This window comes from Rhipicephalus microplus, chromosome 2, assembly GCF_043290135.1.
Source record: "Rhipicephalus microplus isolate Deutch F79 chromosome 2, USDA_Rmic, whole genome shotgun sequence".
NCBI classification, from domain to species: Eukaryota; Metazoa; Arthropoda; class Arachnida; order Ixodida; family Ixodidae; genus Rhipicephalus; species Rhipicephalus microplus.
The window spans coordinates 254032628-254055709 of record NC_134701.1 but is presented as its reverse complement, the minus strand read 5'-3'; the positions used below and the strand labels follow the sequence as shown (position 1 = coordinate 254055709).

General features: G+C 45.4%; 1 protein-coding gene across 1 annotated transcript in view; it reads right to left on the bottom strand.

Annotated features, from left to right (window-relative positions):
• Positions 1 to 1963: 1963 nt before the first annotated feature.
• fy (fuzzy planar cell polarity protein-like protein) overlaps positions 1964 to 23082 on the bottom strand; it is a 39967-nt gene continuing 18848 nt past the window's right edge. Inside the window, exons 2-10 of the mRNA XM_037421123.2 lie at positions 13762 to 13883; positions 12908 to 13061; positions 7162 to 7278; positions 6238 to 6435; positions 5626 to 5721; positions 5373 to 5506; positions 3810 to 4021; positions 2774 to 2900; positions 1964 to 2157 (exon numbers count right to left, since the gene is read on the bottom strand). Coding sequence (XP_037277020.2) covers positions 2100 to 2157; positions 2774 to 2900; positions 3810 to 4021; positions 5373 to 5506; positions 5626 to 5721; positions 6238 to 6435; positions 7162 to 7278; positions 12908 to 13061; positions 13762 to 13883 — 1218 coding nt within the window. The 3' untranslated portion in view covers positions 1964 to 2099. The remainder of the gene's footprint in view (positions 2158 to 2773; positions 2901 to 3809; positions 4022 to 5372; positions 5507 to 5625; positions 5722 to 6237; positions 6436 to 7161; positions 7279 to 12907; positions 13062 to 13761; positions 13884 to 23082) is intronic.

Below are 23082 nucleotides of genomic sequence, written 5' to 3'. Positions count from 1 at the left end.
GAACAAGGCAACAATATTTCGTGTTATGTTTTGTTTTGACCACTCTGTACTACATCGTTTGTTAATTCATCTAGTCCCCTCCTGAGCCTTGATGGTTCTCGGCCATCGACTTAGGTGCTAGTTTGACAGGCATTTGCTATAGTGCGCAAAACTCATCCCACTTGGATGTCTCCAATGAATGCCCGGGTGTTTTTCCCATGATTGATGCAGTGTCGATAGGAAGTGTCTGTATCAGCCGCTGACGAGTGAAGGCACCCACAAAAGACAATGATGTAGTTCTATACAAAAAAACACATAGAAGCTCTTGTTTATTCACACCGACTAGAAAATGCACACGCGGATCAGATTCCATCCACTTGCTTGTTTATGTACAATGTTAAAACTTGTTCTCCCTCGCTGGCATCGGTTGTTGGCTACCTGTGCAGCGCTTACATTCCTCTTCTTCTTTACTCGGAGTGTTGCGCATTTGTGAACGTAAGGTTCCTGTGTCAATCAAGCTTGTCATCGCAGCAACGTGCAAGTGAAAAAGTGTGATTGCAAAGGATTGCTTTTTACATTACATCACCCCATCTTTCAACGCTTGCATTCTTGTCACAGAAATAAATTAGTATGTACATAACATCACTAGCCATTTCTTTTTCATACAGAGTACTGGGGCCTTTGCTGAACAGTCAACTCATCATAATACCATCTCCGGTCATTGGTTATATCAAACAGGTCATAAAATTTTGGTTGACTCATTACACTTTCATTACGGTCGATTCATTTGAACGAGTTTTGATTGATATTTTCCAGACAAGAGCAGTGGAGCCAAAAATACCCATGGTGGCTTATAGTAGTAACAAGGAATAAGTGGTCATTGTTTTACCCTCACGCGATTGTAGAGGGTATTGCTAAATGTTGCCACGAACTTGACTGTTAATTCGTAAGATAGTTTGAAATTGTATTTTGTATCACACAACGTATGACCTATGAATAGTTTAATATCCAAGATATCAAGGAGCTTGTATTATGACAAGTTGACTACAACTGATAGGGAAGCATCCGTTCAGTTACACTCATTCAAAAAGTAGAACAAGTTTTTTTCTGCCGCAGTGACTAGTGTGTTCTTTAAGAGCACAGGACCTTTTGCTTATTGCTTCCGGGTTCTTTCTTACATGCGCAAATGTCTTAGTTTACATACACCAATCACTGCAAGCCAACTGTTGCTGCCTTATTTGCTTTAGCGATCACATAAGTAACTATACTGCTAAAGCAAAACGCACTTGTTTTGGTTTATTCACATCCATTTAAGTGAGAAATAAGGGCTCTATTTTATCACTGCTGCCAAACAGTAGTGATAAACATAAAGAGGTAATTAAGCACATTGTGTGGCAAGTGACGGTTCTGGGCCACCAGACAAATCGGTTCTGTTTTTGCAGAGAAAGAGAATTACTACAAAAGATAGCACATACTCCACATAAAAATGTAATTTGCATATACATTCTTGTTACCTTGAAAGTGCATATGCCAAGGGAGGAAGTGATACTAATGCCATGTCCTTTTTGTGTGGTAAACCCTGGCAAAGCAACTGTGGAATCGAAGATCCAAATTAATAGCAATGATTTGCATTCTTGGTTAAAAGGTCATTATTTATCCAGATATACTGTTGAACAGTAAGTGACTTCTTCATGTGAGGGGTATGCTATATTTCTTATAAAAAGGAATAATGCTAGCCTGGCAAGCAAGTTCACGATGGCATAAGCTCATAGTCTCATTTTACCAGGAGATATGCTAATTAAAACAATAAAAATTTTGAAATACGATTCGCAGCCCATATGTGCTTCATTTCTCTTGAGCATGAGGAAGTTTCTTAAAAGGCAACTAATTGTATCACAATGGACAATTGTGTTGCTCTCGTCTCGCCAAGGACATCAAGTCTCTCAAGGACATCATAGATAAGCTTTACAGAAGCATCGTCACAACAGTTGTACGTCACTCCTGTGCTAATATATTATCTCTATGTGAGGTAATTGAAATGCAGGGCACTTTGCAGGGTTTGCTTAGGTAAATATCACAGACTAGATTAAGGTTGTCACTCCAGGTGCTGTGCCGTACTGTCAGAGGACACAGACTTTGTTGGTTGTGAGGGCCTTGAGAGTTTTGTGGCTGATGGATCTGAAAAAAAATGGGGGGGGGGGGGGGGGGGGGTCAGCACTGCAAAATGAGCATGCCATGTGCATTCAGTTTCTGTTTGTTATGACATAAGGAAGTGAGATTATGGGTTGGCTTTAACCACCATCGGTCGTTTTCACGACCTTATTCAAATTCTATAAAATTAGACTAGTTGCTCTTAGCAGGACTAACTAGTTTTGGAAGAACATATATAATAGTGTTAGGTCATCACATTTGAGAAACTTTCTATGGCCCTTCAATGTTGATGGTGCAGCGGAATGTCTTAATGCCAGAGGCCGTGGCTTTAGCATGTTGGGGTCATGATAATGACGATGACCTTATAGGCTGTGTTTCGCGTGCCCGGTAAGTAAGGTGGATTGGCCAATAATATAAAATTGTTATTAATACTGCTCTATTTGTCAGTGCTGTCATTTCTTTCTCTTTCTTGGCATGTAAAAGTGTTCCCTACGCTACCACCAGCACGACTCGTTTATTTAACGTGCAAGACATGACTGCAAGGTAGCTTAATCATCATGCATGGTATCTTTAAGAAGAACGATGCAATAGATGCTAAGCACATTAACGTATGTATGTATAACAGGATGTCTATGGAGCTTACCTCATGGCAAATGTTGGTATAGATGATGAAAACAAAATGTACAGTTGATAGTCATTATTTCGAAGGGCGTAGTTTTTGTGTGTTTCTGTACACATGTACACTTCTGTAACTTGGTGGTTGGAGCTGCCTGCAAGGAAAATTTTCATGATTTAATATACAACCCAATATCGTAAAATTGCAGCTTAGCACAAGACCAGTACAACTGCACTACTCAAGAGCAATGCCTGAGTACACAACACACTTAAAGGGCCAGTCAACAGGCTCCAACTTTTTTTTTTTACACACCCGCTAGAAGCTTGGGAATTTGTAGAGTAGGCTGTGGCGATCGCGCTTCCTCAATATTACAGCACTGCCCTCTGCGCAGAGCCACCATTTGAAACCAGCTGAAACAAATGTTCTAACGTCTGTAACTTCCTTAATATAACGCGTATTCAGAAAATTCTTGCAGCAGCATGTTCACAAAGCAAAAGTGCTTGTATTTCTCTTTATATCAATTGTTTACTTGCCCTTTAAGATGCAAAGTTCTTTTAAATTACTGGCCATGACAATGACTAATTTCTCACTAGAATAACACATAGTGTGATTTTTTTAATTACTTGAATGGACCATGAAATGTGCATTGCCCTTGTGAATGCTGCAGTATGTTAATAATTTCACCACACCCCATGACTTCATCTTTAAAAGTGTCTATGCATCACTTAACTTCCAATGAAAAATGGCTAAATCAGTATGACAATACGCCCAATGAACATGCCACACTATTCAGTCATCCAGGCGTCTGTATGGAAACTAACATTTTCTTTTGTCCTGATTTTTTTTTTTTCATGGCATCGTGGCGGTGATGTTAGCCTTCGTTTTTATGGCACAGAAACGTGTTGACATAACTGGCTGGCACATTCGCTCAAATCCTTGATTTGGCAGCTGTGTACTTTCCACAGCAGTCATGCGGTTAAAGATTCCATGTAGCATCAACTAAGTTAACTCCTCTGTTATGCAGTGGTGCAAATACTGCATGACGAAAGGCTACAGCCCTTACCTGCATTAGGGGCTGCCCCTGTGGTGCCTTCCATTACTGGCGTCGTCGTCATCGTGAAGTAGGCGGAGTTAACGAGCTTGTACAAAGCACGCAACATCTCCTGGCGTTTGCGCAGGCTGACGCACTTGCCGTCTTTCGTGCGGCCAATCTCGTCCTCTACGGGGTGCACGCTCGTCAGGCTCCGCTGCTTCTTCATGTTCACCAGGAGGAACCTGAAATGAGCCAGAAAATCGAGGTAAAAAGATTGTGCAAGGAACCATAAACAGTGATAGTCAATGTAGCAAATCTGGCCCATTTGTGGGGGTGCAGGAGCCCAGTCTAGCAAGAGCATGAACCCTTTGCAATAACACACATCGATGGGCTTGTTGGTACTTTACTGCATAGAGTTTCCTATATTACACTAGAGGGAACTTTGGCGCTAGCGCCTATGGTAGCTGCAATGCATGGCGTTTCAGCAAGCATGGGAATGATGGGTAGTACACATATTTGTCTAATCTTCATACTTTCGGCCCGGTTGGCTTCGCTTGGCTTAAAGTTGCTTTGTCATGAAATGACAATCAGTGAATGTTCGGCAGTTGCACTTCACCATCCAAACATTTTAGGCCTACCAATTCAAATTGGACCACGAAGTTCCCAACGATCCATTCTTTTACTTGAAACAAAGTCTAAACACCAATAAACTAAGCCACAATTACTTTCAAAGTCCAAAAGCACCCAAGACTAGGCAAATTTGTGTAATGCCCATGATTCCCATGGTCTCTGATTGATCGCAGCACCAGAGTCCCCTCTAGCTAATTTGAGAAAACTCTAGTGTTTTACTACGAAATAACACTGAAAATATAACTGCAAGAATTAACACTACTTCACTTCGTCTTCCGTTTTGTGTGCCTCCATTTACAGCTGGTTGATTCCCAAATCTTCAATTGCTATCTACCAAATGTGAGGGAAAGAGAGGGGGGAGTGAAGGGTAGCTGTGAAATACTGTCGGAGCCAGTTGTAGTGGCTCTCTAATAGAATAGAATATATTGAGCTTTTCTGCTGCTGTCAGAGTTCTACATGTCAACCATTTGTCTCAAGAAATGAATAACTATTTCTCCGTATACATTTGGCCTTCTTTTGACAAACACTGCACACATTCTGGTATTCTGGTCCAAAACTTGTCAAACTGGAACTCACACTTCAAGATAACTACTATGCTGATGTGGTTTGACGCAACACAATCCTTCCTTGTTGACTATAGTCTTGTCATTTCAAGGCAGTGTACTACAAATAACGATAACAAACTCAAAAGCCGTTGCATGGTAATAGCATCAACATCTGTGCTTCTGGCATTATGTGGACCATATGTCACTTCCTTCTTTGCTGTAGCCTTGTGACACTCTGCAAACTCCAAAATAACGCATACAGCCATTTCAAAAGGATTGTGTTTTGTGATAATAAAAAAAAACATTTACATAATGTTTGAAAACCACACTAACCATTAGCAACCTAACAGAATATTGTGCTACAAATATATGACTGCACTGGGCACTGTCTGGAACAATGAATGCAGTTGATTCTCACCCCAAGATGTTCTTGTCAAGGGAAGGCAACGTCACAGTCTTCTTGTCGGACGTCGAGCTGAGTGGAAAATTCCTCGGGTGCACACTAGCGGCCGTTTTAAGCAAGTCAAAAGCTTCATTCCAAAACCTGCACACCTGTAATTACCAAGAACATAAGCTTTAATTATAACCAAGTAGATCAGCATGACTAAAATGACGAACACACGATATGGACAAAAAAAACACAAAATGGCAAAATGGGCAATGCTTCGTACCTCTTCCTCGAGAACTGCCAAAGATGGTGCTGGTCCGCAAAGCAAGCACAGTTCAACTCCTTGCGTCAACTGCAGCGTGACGAGGCGGTTGCTTACCTGCAGTAGCAAGTACAAGAGAAATGGGGAGAAACACATTGACAATCAAAGGTGACAAAACTGACTGCATATGGTGCCACACAAATTGCCAGCCACAGGTGACATTTCTCGCAATGTTAGTAATTGCTCCATGTAGTGCAACACTCATAGTCATTGTGTCTGTGCGAGCTTTCCATGGTGTGTACACATAATGGTCCCTTCTGCCACAACACTCGCTTATCTCTGTTCATTCCACTTCTTGTATTGTGCAATGCCTTCCCTGGGCACTTGATGGCACGCATTGTACAACATGCATATACTAGTACACGCCTCTTCCCTTACGTTACATATGTGGGCCTGGCAAAACATGAGTGATAAGTCCACAAACACCAGGTCCACTTGGTGCAGGCACAGTGACAAAAGTTGGCAGATTTTCAATTAACTTTTCACCAACTTAGTGAGGTCCAACTCTAGCTTTTTCCAGCTCTAGCAGTGTTGTGTTCCACTTCTTAGTAGTGGCATTCCATTGATACTTACCAGAGGACAGCTGGTGGGCAGGTAGACAGGCGTCTCGCGTGAAATGCAGCGAGTGCCCGCACGGGCGGCGATGGCCAGCAGCGTGGTCTCCTCGCGGGTGAGACGCATCCACTGCTTGGTGGCCACGGCCACCTTGCCTCGCACCAAGAGGCAGCCGTACAAGCTGTCCACTTCCTCCACGAAGGTGTCCAGGTAGTGCTGCACAGAGAGGATAAGCACTCAACGGCAGCTGCGAAAACACCTGTCGACATCTCACTTGCAACCACAATACGAGGTTCATGAATTTCAATCTCACATGCAGGCTCAGTGGTGGCTCAATGTCATCCTCGTGTCCCATTATGAGTTACACTGTCTGTCACAAACGACTCGTGCAATGAGGGAGAGTACGGTACAACAACAGGTACCTCATAAGCACTAAAGCATTAATATTTTTGTGGCAACATATTTGAAACTGTGAGCCTACATTATCTCATGTGCGGCAAACCCCAATCTGAAGGCAGCTTCATGTATGTGCAACACAGACACAAGGGCAAGCAAACACAGACCTTAGAGAGACGTCAAGACGCTACAAATGTGGAAGTTGTGACATCCTCAAAAAACGGGACAGAGAAAGAATGAACACACGACACAAGTGCTTTTCTCTTGTGTTTACGTTTGCACATCTTGTTTTTTTAGCATGGGCACCTAAGAAATAGCTAAATTCTGTAATTCTAGGAGGTTTCAACCTTGCACAAAATGCTTCAGCAGTACTCTATGCTACGATCCTGGCACCATTGCACAAGGAGAACAAAAAACGATCTCATGTACTCGGGAGCTTTTATTTAAAATATATAATGTTCCTTGTCATAGCAACATCGTTTAAAATTCATTTTCTTATTACTAATCGTTATGTTGTAAAATAAGAAAATGTGGCTTCAAACATACCTGGAGCGCCTGACTTTCTGTACATAGGATAAAGTCGGTGACACCTGTGAGGTCACCAAGTGTGCAGGCATCTTGATCCAGTTGGCACAACAAGTGATCCACCATGGGATAACAAACCTGGACACAAATCAAAGGAAAGCAGTACTTCAGTACTATTCCTATCCACTATCACTTTATGCTCACTTTGAACAGAAACGTTGTGAAACCATGCAGAGACCAAGAGAGTCACTTGTTGCCTTCTGGCATGGGCAAAAATATCTGGCATAGGCAAAAATATCTGACATGGGCAAAAAGACTGCTGTCACTGCAATTGGTTACCGGAGCCAAAGAGGGGGCTTGGAGCATTCACCCCATCTTCCCCCATATGACACACATGAATAAACACAAAGATGGGTATCATATGAAAGAATCTCACATTCATTTAGAAAGCCAACCTTGTTACATACCTAACAAATAGTGATGTTACGTACGTGACACATACGTAACGTCACCATTTATTTTCTCTTGAGCCCATAACAAGCAGCTGCACTTCTCAGAGGTAAATTTAAATAGTTTGCCTACTGCCGCACTTATGCACACCTTAAAATACTGTATATGAAATATTCGTCAGACCATGGTCAAAACTGATTCGTTATTCTCCATGACATTGTGCCTTGTGCCTTCATACCACAGCTTTTGTCAGGGGCCACGGCACTGCCACTGCGGATCGACGCTCACCCATCAGGGGCCACGGCACTGCCGCTGCGGATCGACGCTCACCCATCATGTATCTGCAGGTGCTGCTTTTTGCCGTCGTGGGCCAGCTGTCGTCTGCCTCATCGGATGGCCTACCGACTACAGTCACCGAAGATTCTGGCGTGTGCTCGGGTACACCTTTGAGCAGCTTTTCCACGCACCACAGCCCGTTTTTTCGGGTTTCGGATGGTTTGCCGCCAAATCTGGACTTTACGGTGTTCGCCGTCCGGCAACATGGTGCAACGTCGGCTGACCCACCCCTTCAAAAGCGCGCCGGCTGCATCGACACTTCGGGCCACGGCACTGCCGCTGCGGATCGACGCTCACCCATCATGTATCTGCAGGTGCTGCTTTTTGCCGTCGTGGGCCAGCTGTCGTCTGCCTCATCGGATGGCCTACCGACTACAGTCACCGAAGATTCTGGCGTGTGCTCGGGTACACCTTTGAGCAGCTTTTCCACGCACCACAGCCCGTTTTTTCGGGTTTCGGATGGTTTGCCGCCAAATCTGGACTTTACGGTGTTCGCCGTCCGGCAACATGGTGCAACGTCGGCTGACCCACCCCTTCAAAAGCGCGCCGGCTGCATCGACACTTCGGGCCACGGCACTGCCGCTGCGGATCGACGCTCACCCATCATGTATCTGCAGGTTAGTTATTACAACTGTTGTTCCTACCGGAACGATGATATTTGCCTTTTGGTGGTGTCGTGGCCTTCTGGGTTTTTGAAATTTGCTCGGAGTGCAGCGCTGTTCCTCAGCCGCCTTTTGTTACTTCACGGTGACGTGGAGGAAAACCCTGGACCAATGAATAAGCCCCAGGAAGAAAAATTGAATTTCGTGTTTGATGCTATTAAGCGCCTAGAAAACAACAACGCTACCTTGCTGGAATCCGTAAATAAGGTTTTATTAATACATGCTGCTATTCAAAACGATGTCGAACAGCTCAAAACTCGGGTGCAGGCTATCGAATCTAAAATGCAAAACAACGATAAAAGCGTTATTCTACCAACCCACGATCATTTTTCTACATTACAAGACAAAATCGACGACCTGGAAAATAGATCTCGGCGTTCCAATGTTCTTTTCTTTGGCGTAGATGATAAAGGACCATCTGAAACGTGGGATGCAACTGAAGGTCTCGTTAGGGACTTTTGCGCGTCAAAGTTAGGCATAACAGTAGATTCCGTTGCCCGAGCTCATAGATTAGGTCGTTTTGTACGGGACAAAAAGAGACCCATTATAGCCAAGTTTTTCAACGATAGGGAAATCGAAGCAATTTTGAACAAAGGACCTAAACTAAAAAACACGCCCTCCAGCATCTCGCGCGATTACTCGGTGCCCGTTCGCGACAAGCGTCGAAAGCTTGCCCAGTTCAAGAGATCTGTAGCCAAGGAGGGTGACCGTTGCCGCCTGGTATTCACTAAGCTGTTCGTGAATGACGACATCTACGTGTGGGACACTGTAAATGAATGCGCTGTCCGATTAAATCCTCGTGAAAACGTACACGCGGCGAAAACCCCCGTAAACGACACGTGCAAATGACGTGGCTCTCCTACGAGAATTGAGTGTTCTTCGCCTCTCGTACCCCGCCCGATAGTCAAACATTTTCCATTCTTGTTTACAAATATCCGTAGTGTTCTTTCTAAAACTGTCCCTCTTTCTTCACTGATAGACTCGTTGTCAGCATCAGTAGTAATATTAACCGAAACATGGCTTAATGACACTGTTAGTGATAACAATATCTTTGTTTGTGCATCTGAATTCAACTTTTTTCGTTACGATCGAAAGCACCGAAGGGGCGGTGGTGTCCTCCTTGCCGTCAAGAATGATCTTGTTGTTACCCCTATCTCAGTATGTTCTTTTCTGGAATGTGCCTTTGTTTCCTTGAAGTGTGCTGGTAGCCATGTTATAATTGCTGTTTTTTACCGTCCGCCCGATATGGGCTGCACGTTTTCGGATGAATTTTCTCGTGTTCTGGGCGATATTCACACCCGTTTTCCGAACGCTGTACTTATCATTTTCGGTGATTTCAATTTTCCTGCCATTAACTGGAGTGCCCTTACTGTTCCTCCAAGTGATGTTGAAGCGCACAAATTTTTGCAAAGTTGCCTGGACTTTTCTTTAACTCAACTCATCAATTTTCCTACACGCTGCTCAGCGACAAGTTCAAATACCCTTGACCTAATTTTAACAAATGAACCCGATGTTTGCTCGAACATAAATATTTTTGATGGTCTTTTCGACCATGCGATTATTACCGGAAACTTGATTCGCCCACTGGTCGAAAGAATAGCAACTAACAAATCGATTAGGTGCTATAACAGAGGTAACTTTGATAGTATAAATAATGAATTGTCTGCCTTTTACGAAGAATTTATACATGGTCACCTCCAGCGCACCATTCAAGAAAACTGGTTGCTGTTAAAAAATAAACTTACTGGTCTCATCAATAAATTCATACCTGTCATCACCGTGAAAACCCGAAGCACGGTTCCTTGGTTTACTCAGCAGCTCCGACGGTTGAACAACAAAAAAAAACGTTTATATAAACAGGCCGTCCAAAAGGATACCTTTAACTCTTGGACGAAATACAAAAAATGCGATAAAGAATATCAGTCGCTTTTGAAATCTACTCGCCGCCATTTCTTTAACCATGATTTATCATCTATACTTGCAAATAATCCACGCAGATTCTGGCGCGTTGTTAACCCCAAATGTTATCCTGATATAGTCCTAAGCAATAACGATGGCGTTTCAGTTCCCACATCTCAATGCGCAGATGTCTTAAACCAGGCGTTTTCCTCAGTTTTTACCAGAGAAGACGTTTCAACCGCTCCCATATTGCATAGTTTCAGCAGCACAGTCATGCCGGAGATTGTTATCAGTGAGGCCGGTGTTCTGTCCCTTTTACAGAAACTAAAAATTTCTTCCACCTTGGATAATATAGGCTTAAATAATAAAATCCTGAAATCTATATCATTCAGTATCACCCCATTCTTATGCGCTCTGTTTTCACAGTCTTTGTCTACCGGAACTCTACCCCAAGATTGGCTATCAGCTAAAGTCGTCCCCCTCTTCAAATCAGGTGAACGTTCCTCACCGCTAAATTACAGGCCCATTTCCTTAACTAGTACCATTTGCAAACTCATGGAGCATATCATACACACTCAAGTAATAAACTATCTCGAACGTCACAATATCATTTTCAATTTTCAGCACGGTTTTCGCAAGGGATTTTCATGCGACACCCAACTTGCCGGTTTTGTTCACGACCTTCATAAATCCATGGATGCTGGTTGCCAGGTCGACGCCATTTTCTTAGATTTCGCTAAAGCTTTTGACCGCGTTCCTCACCACAGATTACTACTAAAGCTAGAACAACTTAACATTCACCCTATAGTTCTTGCATGGATAAAAGCTTTTCTTTCCTCCAGGTCTCAATTCACCTTCGCTATGAATTTTTATTCTTCCTCTTTACCGGTAACATCTGGTGTACCTCAAGGCAGTGTTCTTGGTCCTCTACTCTTCCTCGTTTACATTAACGATCTACCGAATTCTTTATCTTCACACGTTCGACTTTTCGCGGACGACTGCGTAATATACCGTAACATTTCTTCTGATTCGGACCGCTTAGCTTTGCAATCTGACCTTAACAAAATTAATCATTGGTGTTCAACTTGGCTTATGTCGTTAAATGTTTCTAAAACAAAGTGCATGTCCTTTACTAACGTTGCTACACGTTTTCCTAGTCAATACTCGTTGAATAATATGACACTTGAGTTAACATCTACCTACAAGTACCTTGGTCTCCACTTTCAATCGAATCTATCTTGGCACCATCATATAGAAGTCACTCTTGCAGCTGCTAACCGGTCTCTCGGGTTACTGAAACGAAATCTTAAACAGGCTCCATCGCAGTTAAAAAAACTTGCTTTTACCAGTTTAATTCGCCCTAAAATAGAATATGCCAGTGCCATTTGGGATCCTCATCAAGCCTACATCGTATCAAATATTGAATCTTTGCAAAACCGAGCGGCTCGTTTCATTTACTCCGATTATTCTACCTATTCCAGCGTAAATAACTTAAAAAACCGTGCTGAGCTAGAGGATTCGGCCACTCGTCGGAAATATGCACGCCTATCACTTTTTCACAAACTTTACAATCACCCATCATTACATGACAGTTTCTTTGAACCCGCCTGTTCCATCTTTCCCCGCCGTGATCATCCTAACAAAGTCAAACGCCCGCTATCTCGCACACTTCGGTTCGCTCAGTCATTCATCCCGCGCACTATTATTGAGTGGAACAGTTTGCCTGCACATATTGCCACCGAGAAAGACTCGGTAAAGTTTTCAGAGCTCATGCGCACTACGGTGACTAACTAAATATTTTTTGCTTTTGTTGTTTTGTTTTCTTTCGTTTTTTAACTATTGTATAACGCCATGCAATTGCTGCCCGTATTCATGGTTTGTGCTTTGTTGCGGTTGTCAGGTTGCACTGTATCTTGCTGTACTGCTTTTTTTTCTGTTTTGTTGTATTGGCCCCATGTATTGTATTCCCCATGTATTTCTGTATGTTGTATTGGCAAACCATGTTGTATTGCCCCCCCCCCCCCCCCCCTATGTAATACCCTCTTCTAGAGGGCCTTTAGGGGTAACCTGAATAAATAAATAAATAAATAAATAAATAAAACTAATAAGTTTTAAAAGACAACTAAGACAGTGGCCAGTATAACTTAGCGATTTCTTCGACTTCATTCTGAGTTACTTTTATTGTTCACGACCGAATGTATTGCTGATAACATGGCGAAAGCGCTACTATAACCACTAAAGAAGCGCGACCACGAACTGATATTGGTGTAGCATAGGTCACAATCCTGCAGATACTCGTGCATAGAAAAAGAAGAAAGACGAGTACAGACTCTTATACATCATTAACCTATCGGTGCTTTGTCACAAGTGTGAAATGCAACGCAACGAAAATATGAGTAAGCACGATGTTTAGCACTGACCCTGAGTTCCCGCTTGAGCCTGTCGACGTTGTGTATGGTCTGCAAAGTCTCCAGTCCCACAGCCATCACCATGGCAGCGAACACATTGTCGAGCAGCCGGTTCAGGTGCTCGTCACTTGAGTTGTCGTTGTTGGTCACCACCAGTAACACCACACTGCATATTGCATATTTCACAGGAGATGGGTTTAATTCATAGTATTGGTAGTGTCCCCTGGCACTACCAGCTGAGAATTTCGCTTGTGTGCAGTTACGCTCTCTCAGAACTGTTTAATCAGGTGCAGGGATGACTTACAAGTCAATTAGCTCGTGCAGGTCCCAGAAAATCTATTTTCTCATCATTTTCCTGCATGACAAGGTGCCATAAAATGTGTTCTATTTTACATCGGACAAGCTGCTATTAGTCCTGCTGATTCATTCTATGACAGGAACATGGCGTACACAATGAGACAGACTGTTCGGCTAGTTGATCTTGCATTTTAACCAAGTGCAATTGGGAAAAATGAAGACATACAGACAAATAACAAGACATTTCATATTAACGATTCAATCGGCTAGCAAATTATGAGGCCTTGCCAGTACAGTGATAGCCATTTGAAAAGCTCGTACGACAACCATTCTCTTTGGCTTCTTTATGACACAATTAACCAAAAGAACTCTGGCAGAGTTTGCTCTCATGGTTACCACAGTGTACACTGAAGGAAGTTCTAGTAATAAATCTAGTAATAAAGTATTGTAATCACAAGATCAGACCACTGACATAACCGTCGGGGTTCAAACATACATGAAGTATGGCTGAAACCCCTCTACTGGATCAGGCCATTGGAGAGAGATGCGAGTAGATCATGTTTGCCCACCTGTCGTGGTAACTCCTCCAGACGACCTTGGCACCTTTGGTAGTTGTGCTGTGCAGGGAAGCGCCCCTCAGGTGTGAGAACAGGTGGACGCCATTGAGCGTGCCCACCGACGCGAACGGGAGCTGCGCACAAGAACGAGAACTTATTAATGCCTTTGTATAAAACCTGCAGGAGTAGCAAACTCCATCTGTCACACAACGAAGAGCAACACAACTATGAGAGCCTGGACACATGAAACGGCATGGATAACATGCAACTTGACGAAAAAAGCCCTTCCATGTAGGCAGCGGTTGAATGGTGCCTGCAAGCTCCTTTTCTCTCTCTGCTCTGGTCCACATTTAGTAACCTTCGAATGTTGATTTCAGTGGTGTAGCCAGGGGGCGGCACACAGAGCCCGTGCCCTCCCCTTCTCCCCCTAAACTTTTTCGCCATGTCATGCAGGGCAAAAAAAAAACCATTTTAAGGAGTCTCCCCCCCCCCCCCGCCCCTCCTCGAAAAAAGTTTCCGTCTACACCCCTGGTTGATATACTCTTGAGGTGCAAAATAGGACTTGCATGAGGAATTTTATTAAGAACCACAGCTTCCATGCCTGAAAGAAAGATATAAAAGTTGTTGAAACTTTAACCCATATATGCCCCAACTTAGGCAAATGAACAAACCTAATTTGTTTTCCCGGAATGATTGCTTTGACGACCTCAGAAAACGGAATAAGGCTTTTATTTAAAAAAAAAAAACTCGCAAACGATTTTGGAGCCATCCTGGATGTAGGACACCTATGTTTGACACACCGTGAACAAAAAACGTTAGTGCCTATAACTGTCATACGAAAGTTCCTGCACACTCAATAACTGACAAACAATTGACAATAATATCAGCAGCATCGAGGACAATTTGACTCTATATTACTTTTTTTTTTCGCGGTATGGAGCTCAGCTTCATGTACGTGAAATAGCCACTTTGTGACTGCAAGCACGTGGCCATTTGTAGCCCAGCCATCACCTAGACTTGCATGTGACGAGGACAGGGCACCATAAACACAGCTTAGATGACGCTGCCTTTTTTACAGAAAAAAAAAACAAAAAAACATTCGAGTTACACTGAGAAGTTTCACCGTCCCCTATGTAGGACACTGGGCATATATAGGTTAATTGGATTATGAGAGAGATAATAAAATGAAAGAAGGTAGGGAGGAGAACCAGAATGTGCCCACGGTAAGCTGCTGTTTTCTCACCTGTCTCTGTGTTATCGTTGTCACGTACAATTGCCCAATGGCTGGCGTTTATCGGCTGTTGCGCGGCCTGTGACTTAATCTACGTCGTCAAAACAGGGGTACCTAGAAAGCCGCGCGAAAGATCCGCCTCTTGTGGAGGATGATGGCATCGGATTTTTTTTTCTTGCATATTTCTAAAATATCGCATCGTGTAAACGATGCGGACAGAGTGAGAACTTCTTTATTGCCGAGCTGAAAAATGTTACAGTGCCCCTATAAAGTCCAAAGAAGTGGAAGTGATACTAAAGTGAAACGGTGAATCAGTTTAGACGGAAAGTTTTCGCTCGGAAAGCGGTTACTGTTGTCAATTTTACCCTCATAGATCCACTATATTAGAAAAAAATAAAAATCAAAGTTTCGTTTTTAAATTTCGCGCCAAAATCTTTGCATTTTTGTGAGTTCGCGATTTTTTTTTTTTCGTATTTCAACAACGTGCGTTGATGCAACAAAATTTCCTTAAACTTGCTATGTTAAGTCTCTGGCCCCTTCAAAACACAGTGTACTTCGTTTCTACCAATTAGATAATACGCATGCCATAGATGTCGCGGCAAGCAATTATGTTTACGAGAAAATTTGATTTTTTTCTCTAGGACGTACCTTCGAAATCTAGAATGTATGTATATGCTTTTGTTTGTAACATACAGTAGTTCTTTCTAGTGTCCGTGTTTCCAGTGGAATTCTCTGGTGTTGCACTGCAGTGTCTCTAATGTTGATGTCCCTAATGTCTCTGTATACATACATGGACATTAGGGAGATCAACATCGCAGAACTTCATCATGCGTGTACTTAACTGGGTCATGTTTGCAACTAGTCGACCCTCATTTGCCGTCATTGCTCAGTAGGCCACGGCCAGAATAACTGCCATCACAACCAAGGTTTTTTTTTTTGTTTTGTTTTTGTTTTTCAAGCATTATCACGCTTCAAGCGCCCTTCCTACTTCCGTTTCTCCCACTAAAGGAAGCGCACACTCAATCAGAAACAAAAGAAGAAAAGGAAAAAAAAGGGACACGGCGCCACCCCCGATTACGCGAATGAACGCAGGGCGCAAGGTGCGTGCGTCAGGTGCACGCCGTCGTCGAGGCGGCGGTCGGCCGCACCTGCTTCACCTCGCGACCCCGACCGCTGAAGAAGAACGCACCAACAACAACACATCGCGGAGTGGCCATATGATGGCAACCGGCGCGTCGAGCGTGAGAACCGCATCACAACGCCACTTTCACGGTCCTCCGTGCACGTATACTGCAGAACTCTGCATGCGCGTGCACCGTTGAGCGAAGAACCGAAACCAGCCCAACCAAAGGCGCCGTGCCCCCTTTGCCTATGACCTTTTTCCTCCCGGTCGTGGCGCCGGGTGCGTGAAAGAAAGAGAGAGATAACCCGCCCTCTCCCGGTCGTGGCGCCGGGTGCGTGAAAGAAAGAGAGAGAACGGTAGCCTGCCCTCTCCCGGTCGTGCCGCCGGGTGCGTGAAAGAAAGAGAGAGAGATAGCGCGCCCTCTCCCGGTCGTGGCACCACGTGCTTGAGAGAGAGAGAGAGAGAGAGAGATAGCGCGCGCAATGAATGACTCGAGAGGAGAGGAGCGGGTTGCGCGCGCGTGTTTTCTTCCCTCACCACAACAGCTGTGACGAAACGAGCGTATACAGATCGAAACAGCGTATACAGGAAGTCGGGAGAAGGATGCACGTCCACGTTTCTGCCGCGTGACTTTTGGTGCCCCGTATATTCGCAGCTATAGACACAGAGGACAGGGGTTTGTTTCCCTTACATCGTTTCGGCTTTCGTTTTCCACATCGTGCCCCTTGCGGCGCGGCTCACCGTAAACACCAGACAAATAACTTTATCAAGTCGAGGCTGACTTATATAGTCACGGTTTGTAAGCTGTTTCACGCAGCATCCAATCCTACATCCTCGCAGGACCGTATAACCCACTTACGGTCACAAGGGCATTACGTAGTGCGGTTTGCAAATAAGTAAATGATGAATCGTAATGCATACAAAGTACAGCGATTGAATTTCGTAGCAATATCGGAATTACAATGCCAAAATGAAAAAATGTCACAGCATAACACGCGCAAAGTGAAATACCAAATCCGTTTCGAAAGAAGTTACGCAACACTGCAGATCAAAGAATGATATATCAAAAGGATAACTTGCAGGTTTGTTCAGCTTCTAAAACAAACTACAATCGTGCACCTCATTCAGTAAGAAATATAAAGAGTATAACTATTCAAAAACGTTTTAACAATCGAGAAACGAGTTGACAATCGTTGACCACGGCAAAACTATATACGGAGACCGCGAACATGACGCTCGAAAATTTTATGGAAGATTCCACAGAGATATCACGAATGTTGCTGACACCTCCTGTCTACGTTTGTAATGCGATCACAACAATTGACTTCTATTTTGAAAATCATCGATGCGCGCCTGTGCAGGCGACATGCAGGGACCAAGCCACCTCAGAGCCTGCGCGTGCAGCGGCACTGTTTCTTTTTGACAAACACTGTACCCTTCATGCAAGCTATAATATAAGCGTTATAAGTTAAATACCCACACGTGTTTCGGCGTTCGTCCGGTATTCTCAAGCGAGTTCAGTGGCCATATTCACCAACGCCTGCGTCTTGCGCTAAAGGTGTCGTAAAATAATTTTTCAGCCAATCAAGATTCGGCACATGTCATTAGCGAAGCCGGCTGACAATGGAAAGCGCAATTACGAAAGAGAAGTTTTCCAAATTCGCCCCGCCGCGGTGGTCTAGTGGTGGTTAGGAGGTACTCGGCTGCTGACCCGCAGGACGCGGGATCGAATCCCGGCTGCTGCATTTCCGATGGGGGCGGAAATGTTATAGGCCCGTGTGCCCAGATTTGGGTGCACGTTAAAGAACCCCGGGTGGTCGAAATTTCCGGAGCCCTCCACTACGGCGTCTCTCATAATCATATGGTGGTTTTGGGACGTTAAACCCCACACATCAATCAAGTTTTCCGAATTCGGTCTCAGTAGACGAATTAAGTAGCAATCGCCTGTACGTAAACGGGCTGCGATTTTGCGAAAAACAATTACACGCGCGAACGAAGCGCACAATAAAGGGGAGAGGATATTATACGCGGGGCGTGACTGCCCGGTCGAGCCGTTAAAGCGAACATCCGATACACCCTTAGCACGCTTCGCACACGTCGTATGTGTGCGTCTCGAGAAGGTCATTTGAAACGGCAGCGTAAAACAATTCAAGCAGGCACATGAACGCCTGCAGGATGGCCCGCTGCAGGAGCCCATTCTCTCGAAGCCGTCGCCGCACATGGTTCTTCAAAGTTGGACAGGTACGCTCTGCGAGGATGAATTGATCACGTGTTCGCGTTTTATGACGCTGTGCAACGCCTAACAATGGCTAGAGATAGATCACGCAAGCAACTCAAGATATGGCAATTCACCATGTATCATCGGTTGGTTGGGATGTCGCTAAAACAAAATGGAGATAACGAATTGCGTTGTGTTTCAAAATTCGATACACAGTGGCCTGTGCGAAGCACAAGACGCATTGCATTCAGTCGTCATGTATACGAGAACCATCCGCCTCGGTGGTCTCGCGGGGCCGCGCAGGCTGCGTTTTTTTGTGGAGGCGAAAATCCTTGAGGCCGCAGAACATGCACACGGCGTCTATCATAACCATAAATCATGGTTTTTGGGGAGGGGGGGGGGGGAGTAGAAACCCAACAAATATTACGAGAATCTCGTACGCAACAATGCCACAGACGCTGCGCACGCACCGCTCAGTTAAGCTAAAGCTAACCAACGGATGGACTATACAGACAGCGTCAACGGTTCTTCGCAACATCACGTCAGCGACGACGCAAACACAGCCTTCCCAATTTTCACGTCCAGCCCAAAACTGGGTCTCGCTCGGCCGTTGCAATTTGACCCTCCTTTCTTCGAGAACGCGTCACCGTTTGTCGAAGTCTTCCAAAGGAGAAGACGTCGAACGTGGGAACCCGGACACGCGGACCTGCCAGAAACTGGACTACGGTCAACATTCGGGCGCCTCTGTTTCATCGGGCACAGTTATTTCGGCCCACTGCTCCCGCCAAGCGCCCGCAGTATTGTTTCATGAAATTCGGTTTTTCATTCCTTCCTACCGTGCGAGCGAGAACAATATGCGAGAGTGCGACGGTTATGTTAGCGAGCCACACATAGGCACACACATACACACATATACGCTCTGCAGTGAGCGGCAAGCGAGCAGATAAGGCTTCGCACGCAACCGGTACGTGCTCGAAGTGGCACAGTGACCGACGCAGGAAAAAGAGAGAAAGAAAGTCGAGCACGAGTGGTGTAATGGGGGTGGCGTCGAGCAGTGTGAACAATGGTCTCCTTTTCCCACGGGGCGCGGGCGCATCCTGAAAAGACCCGCGCGCATTCCGACGGCTCGGAGCGTGTATACCGGGGGCGTGGCACGGCCCAGCGTGTGCGCTCAATCGAAATGTGGGAGGGAGGGGCGGCGCAGGCGCTGAGCAATCTTCTTCCGTCGTTCCGCGATGACCAAAAAGCACCGCCCGAGGTGGTGATGGCGCTGGAGAAAAGAGCCTGACGGTGGCTTCGTCGGGTCAAACAACGTCCGTGAAATGAGCGTAGTAGTAAGACCAGAATCCTTCTCTGGTAGGACTGGCCCCGAAAAGCAGGAAAAAGGGAAGGAAAAAAAACAACGAGAATAAAAAAGAGGCAGAAACGGACGCGAAGTGGACATCGCCTTCCTCCAGGCGATGTCTTTCAGAATGGAGGACGTTGTTGCTCGTTCTGCGCCGACGCGGTGCTTTTTTAGGGGTAACTGGCGCAGTGCTACAGCCGCGGGGCATCTGTGGACTGGTCTTTCGAGTGCGGCCGACCGTAGTGCGAATGGTCGCTGGAGAAACTACGCGGGGAAATAATACAGGGTGTGCTTTCATTCGAGAGTGAACAGAGGGCGCTCCGACGATGGAATGATCGAGTCGATATCAGCTGCATCTTTCGTTTGCGAACACCGATATTATGCAAAAAGAAACAAACGGAAGAATTTTAATGGATCAGTGGTTGCTATCGAAAAAGCCACTAAAATGTGGAAATATAGGGGAAAGAAACAAACAAACTGAGAGACACAGACAGTGACACCGTGGTGTTGCGACCGTGGATGAAAACGAATTCAGGTGGATGAAAAAGTAACATTGCCGTCAGTGGGGAACAATTTATACGAACATTCGGACGACAAGGGTTCAGGTAGGAGCGCTGTGTGTTTCCGATCGATGCGCATTGCTTTTTTTTAAGAAAGCACGTCGATGACTAAATACAAAAGAATCGTTTTATAGGGACCAGCGTGCCGGAATTTTTTTCATAGCCCGAGGGAGGCATCCAACATTTGTTGCAATCGATGCTTTGCTCATTCATTAATTCCCTTAGTCCAGAAACCCTTTGACAACTGCTACTTCTCGTGTAATGGCTCACAAGCCGCTGCACATTCAAAATTGCGAAGTAAGCCTCACACGATTGTTCACGATCCCTGACGATGGTTGCGATATTCTAGGGTTGGGGGAAAAAAGCAAAAGGCTGCTTCTATTGACTTGAAGCATGAGGTGGTTTGGCCGTCGAGAGCTAAGTTTTCCTTGCAGAACCGTATCCAACGTAGGCCAACACTTTCGAGATGGGAAGAGCGGTTTTGAGAACGAACGCAGTATAAGGACAAGCACTTTCGTGGCGCCTGATTTCGTCCACTCGTCTCCATGCACGATTATTGCTCCAGTGTCGATATCGTCAAGAAGCGGGAAGCTTCGGCTCAAACTTTGGAACTCTTTTTTCGGTTCTTAGGTCATGCCTTGCACCTGTATGTGCGTTTCACCTCACTATGGATCGGTACTCGCAAAACTTAAGCCTGTGACCGATCACCGCCGAGACGAACATATCGTCATCGAGGTCACCGCTGCTATCATTAGCTCCGGGCAACAAAAGTAGAAAACATGTTACACGAGCAGAGAGAAAGAGATAGACGTCTTGTGCGCTTTCTGCAGGGTTGCGAGATTGTCTCATGGGGCCCGCCCAAGAGACTACAGAGACGATTTCACGGGCTAGGCCGCGTCGTTTGTTTGAGGTGCCCGCTTCTCCAATCACCCCGGTAACAGGCGTGTCGACATTCTCCTGGCATTCGACAGCACAACGGAAACACGAAAAAGGCGCTGAGAGGTGCTATATGGAACCCTGCAGAGCGACAAGATCGTTGTTTGGCGTGTCCCTTGCTCTGTACAGGCAAGTTACGTGGGCATAGTTACCCTATTTTCTCGGTACCACAGTGGGGCGCTGCTCTCGGACAGAGAACACGGACTTTCACACGGCTTCGCCTTTTCACCGCGCTCCGTGTGTTTGTGTGTGAACGTGTGCGGGAGGGGTCTGGTCGCGCCAAATAACACGGCCGGAATCCGCCGGGTCAAAGGTCGGCACTTCCCCTTTTTTTTTCGTTTTTTTTTTTTTCTCCGGAGAGAAGATTGTGTGGGGAGGGTTACAGCCAGTGGGACGGCGCCATTAGGCCACACACGCCCACGGAACGATGATGGCCTAACGAAGGAAACGACGCGCTCGGACCAGGGAGCAAAAAAATAAAATAAAATAAAAGTGAAGGGCAAGTCGCCGGTCGCTGCAGGTGCACATGGCCTGCCATTATGTTACCGGCGCCGAAAGTTGCATCCGAGGCGGCGGCGAGTGAAGGTGCGCGGTGTTTGTGTATCTTCGCGGGTGTACCTGTTCGTACCTGTTCCCTCTCCGCCGTTGCCGCGAACAGATACCGTTTTTCCCGAGTGCACGGGTCGGTGGCTGGAGTGTCGTCCCCTCAGACGGTATTTCCTTTCCTCCGCCACTTTCACTTCATATCGTTATTTCTTGTTTTTTTTTTTTTTTTTACGTAGGCAGCGCTTCTCTGCGGCGGTGGAGGAGGGTATATCGTAAAAGAACCGTGCGACGCTTTCCGGGAAGAAATACCTCGTACAGGTACCGCACCCCCTGCCAGCAAGAAGCCCGCCAGCGGATTGTCCAATTCGTTTCGTGGAAATACTTCGAAGGTTTTTTCTACGCAGGTTCGCACGGGGTGGTGGCATGACCTCTTGTACGGACACGTCATTTGCAGAGCGAGTGCTGCGCGAGAGGTTGCGTATGCGGGCCCACACCACGGGCCGTATCCTATTGGTCAGTTTGGGCAACAAGTGCTTCGAGACAGTTCCGGCATCGCTCGGGTCTCGCATTATTGACCTCTGAGTTTCAAGAAAACGAAAAATAAATAAATAAAAGAAGCCGTTCGGGGGCCCTTCACTAGCTCAGAAGTACTGGATGATGGTTGCACGCTGACATCGAAGTGAATCGAAGCATGAAGACAAAAAAAAAAAACGGCTAGTAATTTCGTACGGTGCGCAAGGCGATAACTCTATGCACAAGAGTATATGCAGCGTTCGTTTAGCTTTATATATTTTATATATAAAATATATTTTATATATATTTCTTTTTTAATGTTTTCTTTCTACTGACAGGAAACACCCACAACGAGAGAACCTTACCTACCAGCTTCCAAAGGTGTCACTTATATGAACTGGATCCTTCGCTCAAGATACATCTACCATCACAACTTTCCCGCTTCGATGCGACACTGTTATGCCGCCTTTGGTTGGGTGTTGCATTCACAAAGGTGTACTCCTTTCGCATTGGTATGGCAGACACCTCTACATGCGACTACTGCGGAGCTGAAGAGACCATTGAACACGTCCTGTGTAGCTGCGCTTGCTACGACACACAGCGATGCCAGCTCCGGATGGTTTTCAATCAACTTGACTATAGACCATTCTGTGTGCAGAAGATTCTGGGACCTTGAGCATCTGCCTCAGCAGAAAGCGACTAAAGCACTCGTACTTTACTTAAAGACAACAAACCTGAGCGACCGCCTGTAGACTGTGTGTGATCGCCCGAGTGTTCTCGTGATTGTGTGTACCTTCTTATCTCTCTGCAACCTCTTTTCTCCCCTTCTCCAGTGCAGGGTAGCAAACCGGATGTGCGTCT